General features: G+C 53.7%; 1 protein-coding gene and 1 pseudogene across 3 annotated transcripts; one reads left to right on the top strand and one right to left on the bottom strand.

Moving 5' to 3' along the window:
* Positions 1 to 4429, bottom strand: part of LOC101560867 — a 24706-nt pseudogene extending 20277 nt beyond the window's left edge.
* Positions 4430 to 12019: 7590 nt separating this feature from the next.
* Positions 12020 to 17289, top strand: Zbtb45 (zinc finger and BTB domain containing 45). 3 transcript variants are annotated; one of them, XM_004647736.2, is made up of 3 exons: positions 12020 to 12539; positions 14407 to 15580; positions 16756 to 17289. In XM_004647736.2, the coding sequence occupies exons 2-3, from the start codon at positions 14407 to 14409 to the stop codon at positions 17010 to 17012; spliced, it is 1431 nt and encodes a 476-aa protein (XP_004647793.1). In that variant the 5' UTR covers positions 12020 to 12539; the 3' UTR covers positions 17013 to 17289. The 3 variants fall into 3 exon arrangements, with proteins under 3 accessions (XP_004647793.1, XP_023563792.1, XP_023563793.1); XM_023708024.1 differs by lacking the exon at positions 12020 to 12539 and adding an exon at positions 12546 to 12680; XM_023708025.1 differs by lacking the exon at positions 12020 to 12539 and adding an exon at positions 12699 to 12737.
* Positions 17290 to 18633: the final 1344 nt, after the last annotated feature.

Genomic DNA, 18633 nt, shown 5'->3' with positions numbered 1-18633 from the left:
TTGCAGGGAGTTCTGCTGAAGGGTTCCCTGCTGGGCCTGCAGCCTGGGTCAAAAGAGGATCCCTGGGCCCGGGAAGTCTCATTCACTCGCCGGCCTGCGCTCTGGGTCTGTTCAGGATCCCGCGGCCTGGGTCGTCTCACTCACTCGCCGGCCTGCGCTCTGGGTCTGTTCAGGACCCCGCGGCCTGGGTCGTCTCACTCACTCGCCGGCCTACGCTCCAACAAAGGTTTCTTTTATCTTTCCTATCTTTTTACTGAGCTGCTGAAAAATCTATCACTACTATGTCATAAAGGATAAGCCTGAGACATTTCTAGCTGAACAGATGACCTTGAGGCATACTCTTTAAGTGAAATAAGCTGGACACACGTTTATTCTTGGTCTTTTCTTTTTGAGACAGGTTCTTCTTGAGCAGTTCAGGCTAGTCTTGAACTCTGCAGTGATCCTCCTGCCTCAGCCTCCCAGGTGCTGGGATTACATGCATGCACCACCACACCCAACCAGACACATGTTTAAATAGGGCATTATTTCTCTGGTATGAGAAACCAAAAGTGGAAATAGGAACAAAAATGTATAATAGATGTTGGGATATGGGGAGAAAATGATCAAATGAGGGGCCAGGGAGATGGCTCAGTAGAATAAGTGCTTCCCTGGCAAGCACAAGGGCCTGAGTCCAATCCCCGGTTCTGCAAAAAAAAAAAAAAAAAAAAAAAAAAAGAAAGAAAGAAAGAAAATGATCAAATGAGAAGAACAAGGGAAGAGGGAAAGGAAGGGAGATGGAAATAGAAGGAAAAAATGGTAACAACGCTTTTGCAAATAAAGAGGGAAAGAAGGGTTGAAGGGGAGGAGGGAACGGGAAAAAAAAGAAGCAAGATATATCATGTACACAGGTACAAATTCCCTATGATGTACCAATAAAAATGGAAAAAAAAAAAAAAAAAAAAGAGCCAGGGAGATGGCGCAGTAGAATAAGCATTTGCCTGGCAAGCGCAAGGGGGTCTGAGTTCAATCCCCGATTCTAGAAAAAAAAAAAAAATTATACACATAAAAGATAGTTTAATGGTTGCCTGAAACTGAGGGAGAGGCAAGGAAAATATTTGGGCTATAGAAGAGGTGATGGTTATGTAACATTGTGACCATGATGAAAACTACAGAGTGCCTGCAGCAGGAGGACCACTGAGCTCAAGGCCAGCCTGAGCTGCATAGCTAGACTCTATCTCAAAAGACAAAAAAAAAAAGAAAAGAAAAGAAAAGAAAAAAGTTACTGGGGCTGGCGAGATGGCTCAGTGGTCTAAAGCACCTACTTAGAATAAGCTTAGCAAAGCACAGGGACCACAGTTCAATCCCCCAGCCCCACATGCCAGCCAGCCCCCGCCCCCTGGTGGGCTGAGCTGGCCCCCCCCCCCACACACACAAATAAATAAATAAATGTAAAAAAAATAAAGTGGGAATGTTTAAAAAAAAAAAAAAGTTACTTTTGCCTCATGCGGTGGTATGACTCTGTATCTCCAGCTACCAGGCAGAAGGGTCATTAATTTGACAGCATCCCAAGCTACATTCCAAGACTGCCTCAAAATTGATAGGTTTTTTTCAGGCAGCTGGCACAGCAGAAAAACGGGCAAAAGGAAAAAGGGAAAGGGGCTTTGATTTTCTTTGAGGACACGGAGAGAATTTGGGAAAGATGAGGAATTCTCAAAGGTAGGCTGAGTTTTATGGGCTTAGGCCAATCGGGGGTGGGGTTTGGGCAGGTATATATGTTTAGATGTACCTGAGGAGGTGATCGAGGGTCTTCCGTGAGCTGGGAACAAAGTGGAAGGAAAACGAAACCTGGACTAAGTTGGAGGAGAAGGGGTGGTGGTCTCGGGAAGGTGGGCTTTTGTTTTTAAGGGCATCGGCCATATTAGATGACCACCATAATGATTTCAGCAAATCATAGTTGGGCCAGAACCTATCAAAAGTAAAATTATACAGCTACTTCAAGGCTAGGTTGGATTATATAGAAAGACCTGTCTCAAAGCAAACAAACAAACATTTCTGTTATGTGAATTTTTTTTTTTTTTTTTTGCCTGCAAACTGGCTACAAGGCCTTTATTGCAAACAAACTGTGAGGCATAAGAAGTGGACCCAGGGCCTGCCCCCGCCTGGCTGGGGAGGACCGCGCCCTCTCCTGCCAGGCCTTGTGCTGGGGCCCAGAGCAGCCTTAAGGACGTGGCCGTCCCTGACAAGGTAGCTGCATCCTAAGGCCCCCAAGTCCTCCTCCCAGGGCTGCCCAGCACCCAGAGATCACCGCCTGAGGGGAGCAGGAGAGGCGAGCAGAGCCGGCTTTGGCGCTGCCCTCGACCTGAGTCCCAGAGTCTCAGGAAAGGCACCTTCCAGCAGGGGCAGCCTGGGGGTGCTGTGGTCACTGCTGCTCCAGGCAGTGCTCGGTCAGCCAGCACATTCTGCAGGTAGCCGTGGCCTGTCACGTTGCGGTCCATCTCTGTCTTGTGGTGGAGCTCATTCCACACCACTGTGTCTGCCTCGCCTGTGGTGCTGGATGTCCCGACTGTGACAATGAGCCGCCACCTCCCGACTACTCTCAGGGGCTGCAGAACCTTGCGGCCCTGGCGCTGTCTGGGAGGTAGCACTGGCGGGGAACCGTCTGGCAGTGAACGGCTTCCAGGATTGGGGTGCTCAGGACCTGAATGCCATGGGGAATGGAGTAAACTACGACTATTGTCCCACAGTCCTCGTGGCCAGGGAGTGGCATCTGGAACCTGGACACATCCATCGTCCCATGGGGCTGGGTGCCAGCCTTCTCCCCATAGATAGTTTTGCAGGAGGGACACTGCAAACTGCCATCCTTTTTTTTCTTTTGGCAGAACCGGGGATCGAACTCAGACCCTTGCACTTGCCAGGGAAGTGCTTATTCCACTGAGCCATCTCCCCGGCCGCAAGACTGCCATCCTTGTTCCCCTTGCAGGGCATGGCCAGCAGGCACAGCAGGTGGAAGGCGTGGCTGCACTTGGAGAGGCGGCCCACGGCCACGGGCCCAAGGGTCTTACTGCTGGTCACGTCACTGTACCCAGAAACCACAGACAGCTTCTCCATGCAGATCATGCCGTCCTCATCTGGAGGGGTCTTCAGCTCCTCAGTGCATTTTCTGATCACCTGTTCTGGCTCACGTTTTGGAGCGCCCCTTTTCATGGACATTTTCCTTAGTTTCTTAACTGAGCTGTGACTTTTAGAGGCCAGGTGGGAGGTGGGAGGGCTGGCGGGCTGGGGCTAAGACACATGAGGAGTCCAGTAGCTGACATCAGCACACTTGTCATGCCTGTGAGTGCCTGCTGGACCCTGCTAGGCTTTGACATCTGCATGGGCACATGGTAGGGAAGCTTCCAAGGTTGCTGGAGAGGCCGCTGGGCTAGGAGGCACTGGCTCCACTGGAAGCTGATGGTTCAGGGGGCAGGAGCTGTGGTCCCACATGGGACAGGCTTGAGTGGAAGAGGGGTTGGCTCCCCAGGGCTTGAGGGGCCCCACCCCAGGGGTTGCTGGTGTTGAGCTTCGGTGCAGATGTGGCCCCAGAGAGCGAAGGTTTGTGGTATAGAGCAAAGCCCTGGTAGACCCCAAAGATGATGGTGGTCTTGTGGGAGGCCTGAGGGGTGGCTTACGCAGGGAGGTTGGTCCTGGAGTGGTGGTAGCGGCCTGACACAGGGCCAGTTCCTCTGCCTTAGAGGCAATATTGGCAAGAGCAGGCGACTCCTGTGGTCACTGGGTAAGGCGGCCCCTCCAGCAACCTTGGAAGCTTCCCTACCATGTGCCCATGCAGATATCAAAGCCTAGCAGGGTCCAGAAGGCACTCACAGGCATGACAAGTGTGCTGATGTCAGTGATGACGGTGGTCACTGGGTAAGATGGGCCTATCTGGTGACAAACCCTCCGGCAGAAGCTGGAAGTCTTGTTGGTTTGCGTGCAGGTGGCATAGTTGACGGTATAGTTGTACCCCAGGGGAGCCAAGTCCACAAGCTGGACGCCCCTGGCCCCCTGCTGCTCCAGACAGTCACAGATGCAGGCTTCATGGGCCGTCCAGGAGCTGTCATTGCCCTGCCATTCCCAGACGATACCCCGGCCAGCCCAGGGCTGAACGGTGCGAGAGCAGGAGGCTGCGTACGGCCCGCACAGTGCCAGTGTCCCAGCAAAACTGGGTCTAGCTAGGGAGGTCGATGATGTACGGGGCCAGAGAGGGATCAGGTTGGCCCGAGGGAATGCCGTGTGCCTGGCTGCCCAGCCTGAAGCAATGACCCTTCTGCTGGACAAACTGCTGCTCAATGTAGCTGCACACAGTGGCGCTGTGGGGATGCCGGGGGTTCAGCCCATCCTGCCATTCCCACACAGCCACCACCACAGGGCTGGAGTACACATGAGCCAGAGAAGGGCCTGGGGCCATGGCCATCTTCCCCAGGACTTCCTCTGCTTTCCCAGATGGCTTCACACCACCGTTGGCTGCAGCCTGGGTTCATCGCCTGGCACCTCCTGCAGGCACCTTGCCTTGGGACTCCAGCCGTGGTGATGAACAGGTGGCCTGGCCCCTGTCACCAAGACTGAGGAAGCTGAGGAGGCAGGCAGAGGGGACCACCAGGCTCAAGCAGCAGCTCCCAGACGACCTGCGTAGAGACCAAGCTGTGACCTGTCATGTGAACTTTACCTTCACTTTTTTTTTTTTTTTCCTGAGACAGGGTCTTACTAAATTGCCCAAATTGACCTCAAATTTGAGATGGTCTTACCTGCCTTAGACTCTCACAGGGATTACTGCTTTTGTTTGTTTTTTAATATATTTTAGTATGGGGGCCGGGGAGATGGCTCAGTGGAATAAGTGCTTCCCTGGCAAGTGCAAGGGCCTGAGTTTAATCCCTGGTTCCACAAAATAAATAAATAAATAAATAAATAAATAAATAAATAAATATATACATATATATACCCAGTCTCAGTGCACCCCCAGAGGTGGGGCCAGCACAGCATGCCAGGAATCAAACCCTGGTCCCTGTGCCTACATAAGCAGGCACTTTAATCCGCTGAGCCATCTGTCCAGCCCCCGTGGGATTACTGTTTAAGGCCACTAAACCTGACCAACTCTGTGTGTGTAGTACTGGGGACTGAACCCAGTGCTTCATGCAAGCCAGGCAAAAGCTCCCCCACTGAGCTACACCCTCAGCTACTTACCTTTTTTAAAGCAGAGGGCAGGGCCCACACATCCACCAAATAGAGGGACCTGAGGAGCCTGGACAGTCCCTGGCAGGTCAGTCCATCTGTTGATGCCTACCTGGGGCAGTGACAGGGTGTGTGTGTGTGTGTACCAAGTATGCTAAGGAGCAAGAAAGCATCCACATAGGGCTATGAGGAACCCCACCCTGTCTCCTAGGGAAAGAGAAGACTTCCTCGTTGTATTCAATACCAAAGAGCCTGGCAAAGAGCAGACTTGATGAAGCAGGGGCTGAGGTTAGGGAGCCTGCATGACTTGGTGACATTCCTGACTACAGCTTGCCAGCAGAGTTCCAGCAGGGACCAGCCACAGCACAGGGCGCCATCTACCTAGATCAATGGAAAACCCTGACCAATCTGAGCAGATGGATCCAAAGGCAAGAGACCAGGCCCCGAGCAGGAACCAAGGCCTCTCTTGTAGTTTTGCTGCTACAGGACGCCCATAACCTACACATCAACAATGCTATCAGGTTTGTGGGGGCAGCATCAGAACAGAGAAGATGGGGGTGCTGTGCTAGTGAGTTCACACCCCAGGACTCCACTAAAGCTGTGAGAGACCTGTTGGATGTGGAAGGGCCAGGGCTCCAAACGCTGGGTGGGGGAATTCCCTGGGGCACCCAGAGGAAAGGCAGGCACAAGTAGGGAAAGAAGAAAGGTACTTCCCAGGCCTTTGTTGAGGCCTGGCTCCTGAGCTAGGGTGGTCTTTTGCATATGAAAGGTCACTAACTTCTCTCCCCTGCAGCTTTTCCTTGTCCCACCTCTCTTTATTTTCCCTTAATCTCTACCTGAAGGCAGTTGCTTTTCTAGGAAATCTTGAAGTCACCTTGCCTGGCCCCACCCTTTGCTTCTAGGCAGGCACACCAGCATGGTGCCGGGACGCAAAGACATAAGTGCTGGGTTCTACCTTGAGCGTCACACGAGCAGCTGGCCTGACAGTGCTGGGGCGGGCAGCCTTGGGGGAGCTGCTGGCCCTCCGACCCATGTCATCTGAGGTCTGCTTCATCATCTAGGGTGAAGGAGCGTGCAGGCCACCCTGCAGTCTTTCTGCTCAGCTCAGGCCATTTTTGCAGAACCAGGGATTGAGCTCAGACCCTTGCACTTGCCAAGGAGGCGCTTATTCTACTGAGCCATCTCCTCGGCCTCTGGCATGAAACTTAACTCTGTCTCTGTTGTGTGTTGAGACAGGGTCTTGCCTTAAAACTTCAAAAAAAAAAAAAAAAAAAAAAAAAAAACCTTTAAAATGGCTGGACAGGGGCCGGAGAGATGGCTCAGTGGAATAAGTGCTTCCCTAGCAAGTGCAAGGGTCTGAGGTCAATCCCCGGTTCCGCAAAAACATAAATAAATAAATAAAAATAAAATGGCTGGACATGGTGGTGCACACCTGTAATCCCAGCACTCAGGAGGTGGAGGTAGGTTTACTTTGAGTTGGAGGTCAGCCTCAGCTACAAAGTGAGTTCAAAGCCAGCCTAAACTGCATAGTGAACCTCTGCCTCAGACGATCAAACATGGCCTTGAACTCACCATGTAGCCCAGATTGGCCTCCAACTCATGGCGATCCTCCTGCTTCAGCCTCCCAAGTACTGGGACTACAGGTGTGAACCACAACACCTAGCCAAATTTTTCAGTATTTGTAAACCAGTGTCCTCAGTTATACTCATGTGTTCTTTAAAATGCCCCCATAACCACTACGATGAAATTCTGGAGAGAAAAGCTAATGAGTATTCTCTCCAGGCGTGGAGTTCTGGAAGTAGTTTCACTGCCTTTGCCTGCCTAGAAGGCTCAAGTTTGGCTTTCTCTGCCCGTAGGCCCAGCCAGGCCTTCCAGCCAGAACTTCCTGTCCCCTCACCCCATCAGGGTGACACTACCTGAAGCTACCTGGGTCTGCTCCTTTCTACCTGGTACCTGTCCAGATGGATGTCTTGCTTCTGTGTCACGCTAGGTCACTCGAGCTGCACAGGGCACCCCACCACGGCGCAGTGCTGCAAATGCAGGGATGGGACCCTTAGGGCACAGCCATGGCACGTCGGGGAAATGCACAGCGCTCCCAGCGTGACATGAGGAACCCCACAGTTCACCTCTTCCACACACTCCTTCCTAGGTGCCCTTTTACTTTTAGAAACAAACTTCCCTCTTACAACCATAACTTTTCTTCTTGGCAGTACGAGGGATTGAACCCAGGCCTTCACCTTATCTATGTGCCCAGCCCCCACCCCCTTTTGTTTGATTCAAGGTCTTGCTGTGTAGTTCAGGATGGCTTTGAACTCACTTTGTAGCCCAGGCCAGCTTCAAACCTGCAGAGCTCCTGCCTCAGTCTCCTGAGTGCTCAGATTCCAGGTGTGTGCCACCAGCCCCCACAGAGCTTCTCCTCCTCCTCTAAGGGCCTCTTGAGTACCTCAGAACTGTATGAACCCAGGATTGTCTCCTGTATCAGGTAATTAGGAACCTCTATTACATCTGCCATGCAACTGAGCTATCCAGCTAGTATGGCATCTATAGGCTCTGGTGACTTAGTACAGAATCCCAGAGAGGGGTCAGGGAGATGGCTCAGTGGAATAAGTATTTGCCTGGCAAGTGCAAGGTCCCGAGTTCGATCCCTGGTACCACCAAAAAAAAAAAAAAAGTTGGGGGTTGGGGAGATGGCTCAGTAGAATAAGTGCTTGCCTGGCAAGCGCAAAGGCCTGAGTTCAATCCCCCCTTCTGCCAAAAAAAAAAGAATCAAGAATCTCAGAGAGGGCTGGTGAGATGGCTCAGTGGTCTAAAGCACCTACTTAGAACAAGCTAAGCCAAGCAAAGCACAGGGACCACGGTTCAATCCCCCAGCTCCACATGCCAGCCAGTCCCGCCCCCTGGTGGGCTGAGCTGGCCACACACATAACAAAATAAATAAATAAATAAATAAATAAATAAATAAATAAATATATATATATATATATATATATATATATAAAAGAATCTCAGAGAGGTGTGATTTTTTTTTTTTCCTCGAATGCCTTCAGGGCACTTTTGGCCAGCGGGAAAGCTGAGGCTGACAGCTTTGTGGAAGCAGCCACTTAAAGGCCTGAGCTAGGGCCAGGCCCCCGAGGTGTGATTTTTGTTTGGCACCAGGAATTAAACTCAGGACCTTGTGCTTGCCAGACTGATACTGTGTCACTGAGCTCTATCCCTAACTCCAGAGAGGTGCCTTTTTATAGTCCTGTCTCCACCATAGTATTTTTTTTTTTTTATTTTTTTTTTTTTTTGCGGAACCGGGAATTGAACTCAGCCCCTTGTGCTTGCCAGGGAAGCGCTTATTCCACTGAGCCATCTCCCTGGCCCCTACCATAGTATCTTGACTTGTAATGTTTTAGAGTTTGTTTTAGCGTTCCATATGTGGGGCTGGGGAGATGGCTCAATGGAATAAGTGCTTCCCCGGCAAGCACAAGGGCCCAAGTTCAATCCCTGGTTCTTCAAAAAGAAAAGAATTCCACACATTAAGCCTGGCATGGTGGCACACAGCAGTATACCCAGCACTTAGGAGACTGAGGCAGAAGGATCACTGGGAGTTCAAGGCCAGCCTGGGCCATATAGGGAGACCCTGTCTCAAAAAAACTCACTTCTTCCCCTTCCAAAAACTGTAATCCTGCAGGGTGAAGCTCAGTGGCACCCCAGGACAGGATGAAGTAGCTGTATGTCCCTATTTTTGCTGGAGCAGGGGTGTGTGTGAGAAGGCACTACAGACAGCAGGAGCCACACCAACTAGCCTGGAGGAGGCAGGCCAGGGCTGACTAGAGAACAGCAGCAAGCAAAAATAGAGGGTGCTGTCAAGGTTGGTAGTGTAAGGAGCAAGCCCCTTCACCTTTGATCATGTACATGGACAGGTAACACTGAAGACTGAGATATGGTAGATTGGCGAGACTTTTTTTTTTTTTTTGGCGGAACCAGGGATGGAACTCAGGGCCTGTGCTTGCCAGGCAAGCGCTTATGCTACTGAGCTATCTCCCTGGCCCCGGAGACTTTTTCTTCTTTGTACGAGGAATCAAACTCAGGGTCTTGGGGCAGGGGAGGTAGCTCAGTAGCATAAGTACCTGCCTGGCAAGCACAAGGTCCTATAGTGTGATCCCCAGTACCACACAATAAACAAACAAACAAACAATCAAACCTTAGGACCTTGCACTTGCCAGGCAGGTACTACACCACTAACCTATAACCCCAGTACAAGACTTTTTTTTGGTATTTTTATTTTTTGGGAGGGAAGGGTTTATAGTGTGTTCAGGGACTTACTACTAGATTGGACTCATAGTTATCCGCTTGTTTACAGCCACCCAAGAGCTGGGATTACAAGTGTGCACCACCACACCCAGTCTCAATTGCCGACTCGGTGTGTGGGGGTGGAGGGTCGCACAGCAGGCCAAGGGATTAAACCCTGGCCCTTGAGTATTTTTTTTATTTATTTTGCAAAAGCAGGTACTCAACCTTGCAAAAGTGGGTACTACCTGGCAGACAGGCACACCCTGGGCAGTCACAGCAAGCAATCTAACCCCTAGCATGCAAGTTATTTCCCTTTTTCCTCATTGGCTGAGTACTATGTGGGGTACAATCTTAATGGTCACCGCCTAGACCCTCGGCTTACTCCTTCTACAAACACTTTGTGGGGTTAAAGGCAAATGATTAAATCATAAGTGGGTAACTTCTAAAACTGTATTTTCCCAATCAAGAGTTAGCATAGTAGCTGGGCCTGGTGGTGCACTTCCACCACACAGGAGGCTGATGTAGAAGGATCACTGTGACTTTGAGACCAGCCTGGACTACAAAGTGAGCTCAAGGCCAGCCTGAGCTACATAACGAGAACCTGTCTCAAAAAAAAAAAAAAAAAAAAAAAAAAAAAAAAAAAAAAAAAAAAAGAAAGAAAAGAAAAAGACTAGTAAAGCTGTAATTTATTGACTGCCTATCTCTTCCTCCTTTGTTTAGGGGCCTCTGTGGTGGTACATACTGTAATCCCAGCACTCAGGAGGCTGAGGCAGGAGGGTTATTGCAAGTTTGTGCCAGTCTGAACTGCATAGTAAAACCCAATCTCATAAAAAAGATATAAAAAAAAGACAGATGCATACTCAGTCACAGCTGTAGGCAAGTAGGAAATTTTGTCTACTAACAGTTTTCTTCTCATAGTTAAAGACTTTTATCTTGAAAGTGGACCACTTTAAGTTTTTATTTCTTAGAGCAGGAGCAGAGCCAGTGGACAGGCAGGTAGGCAGGCTACAAAGTGAAGCTGTCTGGTCAGAAACAATCAGATCAGGTGTTTTGTGCTTTTTTTTTTTTTTTGGTACAGGGGATCAAACTTAGGACGTTGCACTTGACAGGCAGGAGCTTATGTCGCTAAGCTATATAACCAGCCCTCTTTTTATTTTTTTTATTTATGTGTGTGTGTGGCCAGCTCAGCCCACCAGGGGACGGGGCTGGCTGGCATGTGGTGCTGGGGGATTGCACCGCAGTCCCTGTGCTTTGCTAAGTTTGTTCTAAGTAGGTGCTTTAGACCACTGAGCCATCTCACCAGCCCCTCTTTTTATTGAGACAGATCTCCCTACATCACTACATTCCCAGCTTGGCTTGAACTTGGGATCTTCCTGCTTCAGCCTCAAAAAGTGCTGGAAATTATAGGTGTAGTCACAGTTTGCCATGCCCAGCTAGACTTGTTCTTCTTTTGTTTTGTTTTGGTGCAGGGTCTAAGCAGCTTGGACTCGTAGTGATCCTCCAGCACTGGGATTACAGGCGTGCGCCAACATGCCATCTTGGTGGCTGGCTCAGGGTGCCTGTGGGAGGGGCCAGTGCAGCATGTGTGCTGGGGATCAAACTCCAGTCTTGGTGCTCGCCTAAGCCTGAGCTGTCTCCCCAGCCCTAGACTTGGGTTTTAATAAGGTCCCCACATGGCACTTCCCCTCAACCTTCAAGTATGCGTACAACACAGCTACCCTGCACCTGTCCACGTTGGGATCCCATATAGTAACCTTGTCTTGCTCTTGGAAGTGGAGGCGTCAGCCCCATACTGGACTCCACCAAAATCAGGGGTTTGAGGTGCACCAAGACCCTGGATCTTCTGATCTTGCAGTCCAGGTACCTTTCCCAAATTAGCCCATGTACACCTTTTTTTACTGTTTGTTTTGAGACAAGGTCTCAGTGTGTAGTTTGTGCTTTGTACTCACTATGTAGCGCAGGCTAGGCTGGATCTCTGTGGGCCCAGCTTCCAAAAAAGTTTTTGTTGCTTTTGTCTTGGTATGGAGATCTAACCCAGGGCTTCATGTTGCTAGGTTGAGCTACATGCAAAGCTCCGGTCCATTGGTACCTAGCCTCACCCAGTGACCACTGGGCCACCCCAAAGAATAGACGTGTCAGCCTACCACTGAGTGGCTCTGGCTCATGGGGGTCCTTGCAGACAGAATCCCTTCTCTCTCCAGGGGGCTCCTCCCAGATTCTTTCTCATTTGGTGAGCTTTGATCTGCTTCTGAGTGCTCACTTTCTGTAAGAGGCACGGCAACATGGAATTTTAACTTAGAATTTCTTCTTTTAGAGACTAGCTGCTTCCCTGAGCCTTAGCTTAGAAAACTGCATTTTTCCCATGCCTGGGATTGAACTCAGGACCCTCCACTCAAGTAAGAGGCGCTCATGCTGTTGTGCTATGTCCCTGGCCCTCAGCTTACCTAGGCGGGCGGAGAAGCAGGGGCGGTTCCCTGCTACGGAGCAAGGGGCGGGAAAGCAGCGGGGAGCGCGCGCTGCCCGGCGTCCCCCCCCCCCCAGAGAAGAACCCGCGCTTCTGGACGGGATCGGGCGGGGTGCTGCGGTGTAAGCGGTCCACAGCCTCCCAGCTGTTTCTCCCTTCCTGCGGGGAACACCCCTTTCTTCGTCCTCCTGCCACCCCGGTTCCCGCTGCCTCTCGCGTCACGGCGGAGAGCCCTCTTTCCCAGGCGGCCCCGAGGTCCAAGCCGCGAGCAGATCGGAAGACCCGCTCGTAACCCGCCAAGTTTGTGCGCTGTCTCTAGCCCGACCCCGCCTTGACCCCTCGGGCGACCCCGTAGTCGTCCTCTGGCCCAGAGTTTCCGCGCCGCCGCCGCCCCGGGCTCAGCAGTTTGGTTCCTAGAGCGAAGCGAGCCGGAAGTGCGGCCTGACGGCGGCGCCGAGCTCCATGGAAACACCGGAAGCGTGCCTCTGCGCAGCACTCCGCTCGCGTCCGGCGGCGCTGGCCTTCGGTTCCGGGGGAGTCGCGGCCCGGAAGCGCGGCCTCCGCGGTGAGAAGGCTGCCGCTGCAGGCCCTGGCCCCTGAGCTGGAGTCAGAGGTGGGGTTGGCGGGCAGACCCCTGCCGCAGGGCCAGCGGGGAGGCCGAGGCGTGCGAGGGTGGGGCGCCCGCGCTGGGCCCCGGCGCACGCTGCGGCGCGAGAGGGCGCTGCGCGATCGGGGCGCGGAGGCGGGAAACTAGGTGGGCGCGGGCGAGAGCCTCCGGGGCGGCCGCGCGTTCGAGGGGAACCGGGGCAGAGTAGGCCGCTCGCGGGGGAGGAGGGCTGTGCAGCGCTGGCGCGGAGCGCGGGCGGCGCGGTGGTGCTCGGCCCGACCTGCGGGAGGCTCCGGGACCTGCGCAGCGCCGGGAAGCGGGAGGGCAGGCGGGGCGGGAGGTGGGGCCGGGCCCTGCGGCCGCGGAAGAAGCCCGCTCGCGAGCAACGAGCTCCGAGGCATTAGCTCGTGGCCCTGGAGGACTCTGAAATAGGGGGGCCCTGGCCGTCTTCGTGGGGGCGATACGGGGAGAATGTGGAGGCCTGGCAGCGTTCGTTACTGCGCCAGCCCGGGCCAGCCCGGGTCATGGAAAAACGAGGTTCTGCCCGAGCTGCCGCGAAGGCCGACTCCAGTGGACCCCGATGTACTACCGGGGCAGGGTTAGGTGGGGCTCCACTCTGCGTCTGTGGCCGTGGCGTATAGGCCGGGGAGCGTTGTGGGTCTGGCGTGCGACCTGTGCCAGGCTTTCCTTTAGACCTCAAGTGTGCGGCTGGTGCAGGATAAGCTATATGTATCACCTCTGCCTAATAGGCAGGAACCAAAGCCACAGTTAACGCGGTGGCCTCTTGATTCCCCGAGGCCCCTGAGTTTGCACTCCCTGCCCAGGGGCCTCTGAAGTAAGGGAAAAAAATACACGGCCCTGGGGCCGGGGAGATGGCTCAGTGGAATAAGCACTTCCCTGGCAAGTGTGAGGTTCTGAGTTCAATCCCCGGTCCTGCAAAGGAAAAAAAAAAAAAAAACACACAAAACACGGCCCTGCCTAGTTTGCAGCTAGCTGCAGTTTCTCCCTCACCTATCCTGGGGCCCACATGCCCCTCTCTAGGCCCTACAGATGCTTGGAAGAGCCAGGCTGTGTCTTTCCTTAGGCTAACACCTGCCTCTGGGGCAGCAGGCAGCTCACTTTCCAGTCCAACACCCTCAGGTCTCTGACCAGGCACACTCCAGATCAGTGTGCCCAGCCAGCCCCACCCCCACCTCCACCCTTCACACTTTTCTGGGAAGATCTGTGTGCCTACGAGTTAGTGTGACTGGATTCTGAGGCAGTAGCCCTAGGTCTGCCAGGGAGTTAGCTTTGCACTGAGGTTGAGAAGTGTGATGGGAAACGCAGAGATGTCAGCTATCCTGTCTGCCAGAAGGTCTTTTCTGAGTGAGGCAGACAAAGAAAGAAAGAAAAAAAAAAAATCCATCACAACTTTACCGGGATCCATTAGCTCAGTTGTTTAAGTGCCTTCTTAAGCAAAGCAGTCAGGCTCAGGATTCTGTGGTTGGATCCCCAGATCCTCATGCTTCACCAGACCTGCCCTTAAGGCATCCTGAGTCTGAAAAAATATATCTATATCTATATCTCCATATGAGTGAGGCAGCGGAGCAGGTTGTGCACAGGGTTCCCCAGCCTATTCCCCACAAGATCCTCCCTGGAGAAGGAAGCATGGGATAGCATAAGATTACTGGAGTGGTCCAAGGAAGCTGGTAAAGGGGGTAGTAGACCGGTTCAGAGCTGCAAGGGGACTCTTCTGTGCTCTGTGCTTTGGGGCAGCTAGAGAAGGGAGCTGTGGACATGGCCTAGGATGCTACATACGCGAGGACCTGTTTTGCGATGAGGGATGAGGTGCAGGGTGGGGAAAACCCTTGACTGACCTCCCCTCACCCTGCAGATGGCGGCTGCGGAGGCAGTGCACCACATCCACCTGCAGAACTTCTCCCGCTCGCTGCTGGAGACCCTCAACGGGCAGCGGCTGGGCGGGCACTTCTGCGATGTGACCGTGCGAATTCGCGAGGCTTCACTGCGCGCACACCGCTGTGTGCTGGCCGCTGGCTCGCCCTTCTTCCAGGACAAGCTGCTGCTTGGTCACTCGGAGATCCGCGTGCCCCCGGTGGTGCCTGCGCAGACGGTGCGCCAGCTTGTCGAATTTCTCTATAGCGGCTCGCTGGTGGTGGCGCAGGGCGAGGCGCTGCAGGTGCTCACTGCCGCTTCAGTGCTGCGCATTCAGACGGTCATCGACGAATGCACCCAGATCATTGCCCGCGCCCGCGCCCCCAGTGCCCCCACGCCCTTGCCTGTGCCCCCACCGCTGGCCCCCGCACAGCTGCGTCACCGCCTGCGCCACCTGCTGGCCGCGCGTCCCCTGGGACCCCCAAGTGCAGCGCACAGCCGCAAGCAGCGCCAGCCCGCGCGCCTGCAGCTACCTGCGCCCCCAGCGCCTTCCCGTGCTGAGGGACCCACGGCCAGCCCCACCCTGCCCGCTGCGCCTGATGACAGGGGTGATGACGACGAGGACACTGAGGACAGCGATGGTGAGGATGGTGAGGGCTCTGCGCCTCCTGCCTTCCCTGACTGTGCTGCCGGTTTTCTCCCAGTCGCAGCGGACGCAGCGCAAGAGGAGACCCCTCAGCCGCCTGGCCTCTCCGACCACAGTGGTGCCGGCAGGGACTTCCTGCGGGGGGCTGCGGCGGCCGAGGATGTGTTTGTGGACGGCTTTGTGTCCACCTGGCGGGAGGAGGAAGGCTCCGTTACAGAAGGTGGCCCTGCTGAACCAGCTGCACCTCCATCTGACTGCGCGCTAGCTGGGCCACGCCCGCCACCACCTGTTGCTAAGACCTCAGGGCCCTTGGCCTCGCTCTTCCCCTTCCACCTGGGAGCCCCTGGCCCGCCCGCACCCCAGGGGCCTTCCTTCTACCCCGCACTGCAGCCTGAAGCTCCCAGCACTCAGCTAGGGGATGCTCCGGCCCCACCAGCCCCGGTAGTCCCGCCTGCCTATGAGTGCAACCATTGCCACAAGACCTTCAGCTCACGGAAGAACTACACTAAGCATATGTTCATCCACTCCGGTGAGTGGGCCCTTGGAAGGGGCAGCCCCTGGTCTTGGAAATCCCAATGCCAAGGAAGTGGGTATGATTTTTGGTTTCACTGTTTTGTGGTAGCCCCAGGGGTCTTGGAAATTGAGCACCCCAAATGCACCACATGGAGCAGCAGGTGCTGTGGGGGTAGGAGGGGTATAGTCTGCCCAAGGGCTTTGGAAATCTAGGGAGGTGGAGGCCAGACCTAAGGGCCATTTCAGGACAGCAACAGGCTGGAGGTGAGGTGGGTGGGTCCTCTGGGGGGGGGTCCCTCCTGACTTTGGCCAGATCAACGAGATCCCTCCAAGGGGCAGTGAGAAGCAGAGTCTCAGGGAGGTATGGCTGAAGGTGGTAACTGGCGGCTCATCCAGTCTGCAAACCTCATTGCCAGGACAACCTCAGTTGGAAGGCCCCAGTGGGGTGCAAGAGATGTTCTTCTCATGCAGGAGTGAGTGGTAGGGAAGCTAGTGGTGCTCTAAACAGAGTGATGGAGTATCTCAGTGACTGAGATCTGGGCCAGGGAGCATGAGAGCTCAGTAACTGGCCTGCAGAAGGTTGCCTAGGACCCCCTCCCCAGTTTTGTCAGCCAGAGCCAGTCCCCAATACCCCAACAGTCAGTGCCCTATAGACCCGTTCTTGGTACACCTTTTAGCACTTGATGACTCTAAGGCAGTGGTGGTGAACCTGTGGCACACGTGCCACGGTGGGCTGTTTATACCATTGAAAATTCTAAAAGGTTCATCACTCTTCTGGGGGAAGACAGAAGCTACTGCCTCTTTTCTAGAAGGGTGAGGCAGCCTGCACTTTTACCCTAGAGACTTTATGGTAGCCATAGGCAGGAGTTCTGGACAACTGAGGCTTCCAGAGGGAAGAGGCCAAGGTGTCCCTGGTTTCTCTTTATGTAAGGGTGCTGCTGCACCTTGTGGACAGTCCTCAAAACAGTGACTGATAGACCAGATTTAAAAGGCTCTGTGGATACCTGGGGCGGAGGCAGGACCAGGCCAGGTATGGGTGGGCAGTAGGGTCCCTGTTGGATGCTGGGATCCCTGCTAGGCTGTGGCATCCTAGGATAGCTGTGGATCCAGGAAAGGGGGTACCCTGCAGAGCAAGAGACTTCAGGCCTGGGGAGGGCAGCTGGGCTGACCTCCACTGCCTGTTGTTCTCAGGGGAGAAGCCACATCAGTGTGCCGTGTGCTGGCGATCCTTCTCCTTGCGTGACTACCTGCTCAAGCACATGGTCACGCACACAGGTGTGCGTGCCTTCCAGTGTGCCGTCTGCGCCAAGCGCTTCACGCAGAAGAGCTCGCTCAACGTGCACATGCGCACACACCGGCCCGAACGAGCACCTTGTCCTGTCTGCGGCAAAGTCTTTTCACACCGAGCTCTGCTGGAGCGCCACCTGGCCACACATCCTGCGCCCTGACTGACCACACCCCTCCTGTGCTCCCACTGCACTCCCCAGCCTGGCCCCTTTTTTCTGTGCACAGTTCCAAACTGACCTGGAGTCCTGAACCAGAGTAATACAACTTGGGATCCATGACCTCTCAGGTTGTCCTGGGGTTTGGGTCAGGACGAGGCCAGTATCTCCCATCTGGACCTTTATCCTCGTTCAGTGGACTCCTGAGATGTTGTGGACCCATCATGGATAGATTCAGGTAGACTCAAGACTATTTAATAAAGTTTATTGGGCCAGGGCCCACTTCTGCACTTGCTGGGCTGGGGGCATTGGGGCTTCTGCTTGTTTTGGTATCGGGAACCAAACTCAGGGCCTCACACTTGCCCAGGCGGGTGCTGTGCCACTGAGCTGTATCCCTTGCCCCTGAATCCTTTCCATATCACATTCCTGCTCCACCTTCTTTTGGGCTGGGGAAGGAGGTCTTTGGGGCCAGGCTGCGTGAGCATTGATGAGCCCTGCCTAAGCTGCCCCGGCTACTGGGTCCTGAGGATGAGCGCAGAAAGGGTGGCCACATGGAGCGTGGATGCAGCAGACCCCAGGGCGGGGGCTGAAGATGTGAACCCCAGAGGCTCAGGACCCACTAGACCATGGACTGGGGGGGGCTTCTGTTCTGTCACCAGTCAAGGCCGGAAAGATTCACTTGAGATTGAGCCCCAGGACTGTCCTGACATACCATTACTATTTCAGTAGCATAAGGAGCTATTATTTTTTACTGGTTGCTGGGACAAAATACCTCACACCCCAAATTAAGGAAGGAAAGGTTTATTTATACTCACAGCTTGTGGGGGGTTTCAGTTTATGTTTAGATGGTCCCCAGGCAGAGTAGCACTTGGCAGAGGGCAGCAGTTATGGCAATAGAAATCAAAGAACAAAGGGAAGGGCAGCCGCCTGGCTTCTCTCCAGCCTCTCTCCTGTTATGAACAAGCTCCCTGTCCAGTGCTCCTCTTGCACAGGAAGAGCATGTTTACAAACTAAGAACCCTGGCGCTCTGCTCAGTCACTTAATGAAACTTCTCAAGTTGACACAAAGAAGCGATGCTAGAAGTTCGGCTCTCCAACGCAATAGCACATAAAACCCAAGTTCCCCAAAAGTGTAATAGTGCACACTACTTCACACACGAGCTGCGAATGTGTGGGTTATATAACATAACTGACAGAAGGCCTAAGCGGAAAGCCTGAGTCCAGCCATCTCGGGCGGGCGGGCGGGCACCCTGAGCACACACGCTATAGTTACCTATGAATTCAGATGGTTCCCTTAGCCAGAAGTGGGAAGCGTTGTATCCAGGATGCGTAGTAGCATAGGCTGCAAGAAGACGCCACTAGTAGATGTCTTGTGGGGATTTGGCTTGGTTCTGTCCAAGTGTAGGAAATCTTAGGCATCAAAACATACGACAGGGCTGGGGAGATAGCTCAGGGCCTGAGTTCAATCCCAGTTCCACAAAAAACAAAAACCATACGACACCGGTCCTAGGCCTTAGGGGCCCACTGGGCAAAGTGCTGCGCTGCTGCAGGTATGTCTCAGCTTTGCCAAGGTGGGAATCTGGGCAGTTCTGTTCTGGGGCTTAACTGGCCAACCTTGGACCCATCTT

The sequence above is a fragment of the Octodon degus genome, unplaced genomic scaffold (assembly GCF_000260255.1).
Source record: "Octodon degus isolate 3935 unplaced genomic scaffold, OctDeg1.0 scaffold00322, whole genome shotgun sequence".
In the NCBI taxonomy this organism is placed as follows: domain Eukaryota; kingdom Metazoa; phylum Chordata; class Mammalia; order Rodentia; family Octodontidae; genus Octodon; species Octodon degus.
This window is presented reverse-complemented; position numbering and strand designations above follow the sequence as displayed.

Bases quoted from the DNA above. Each gene is read 5' to 3' on its own strand.
- Zbtb45 (XM_004647736.2), top strand. From the start codon at position 14,407: ATGGCGGCTGCGGAGGCAGTGCACCACATCCACCTGCAGAACTTCTCC. The intron at 15,581-16,755 runs GTGAGTGGGCCC...TGTTGTTCTCAG, and splicing joins GCATATGTTCATCCACTCCG to GGGAGAAGCCACATCAGTGT.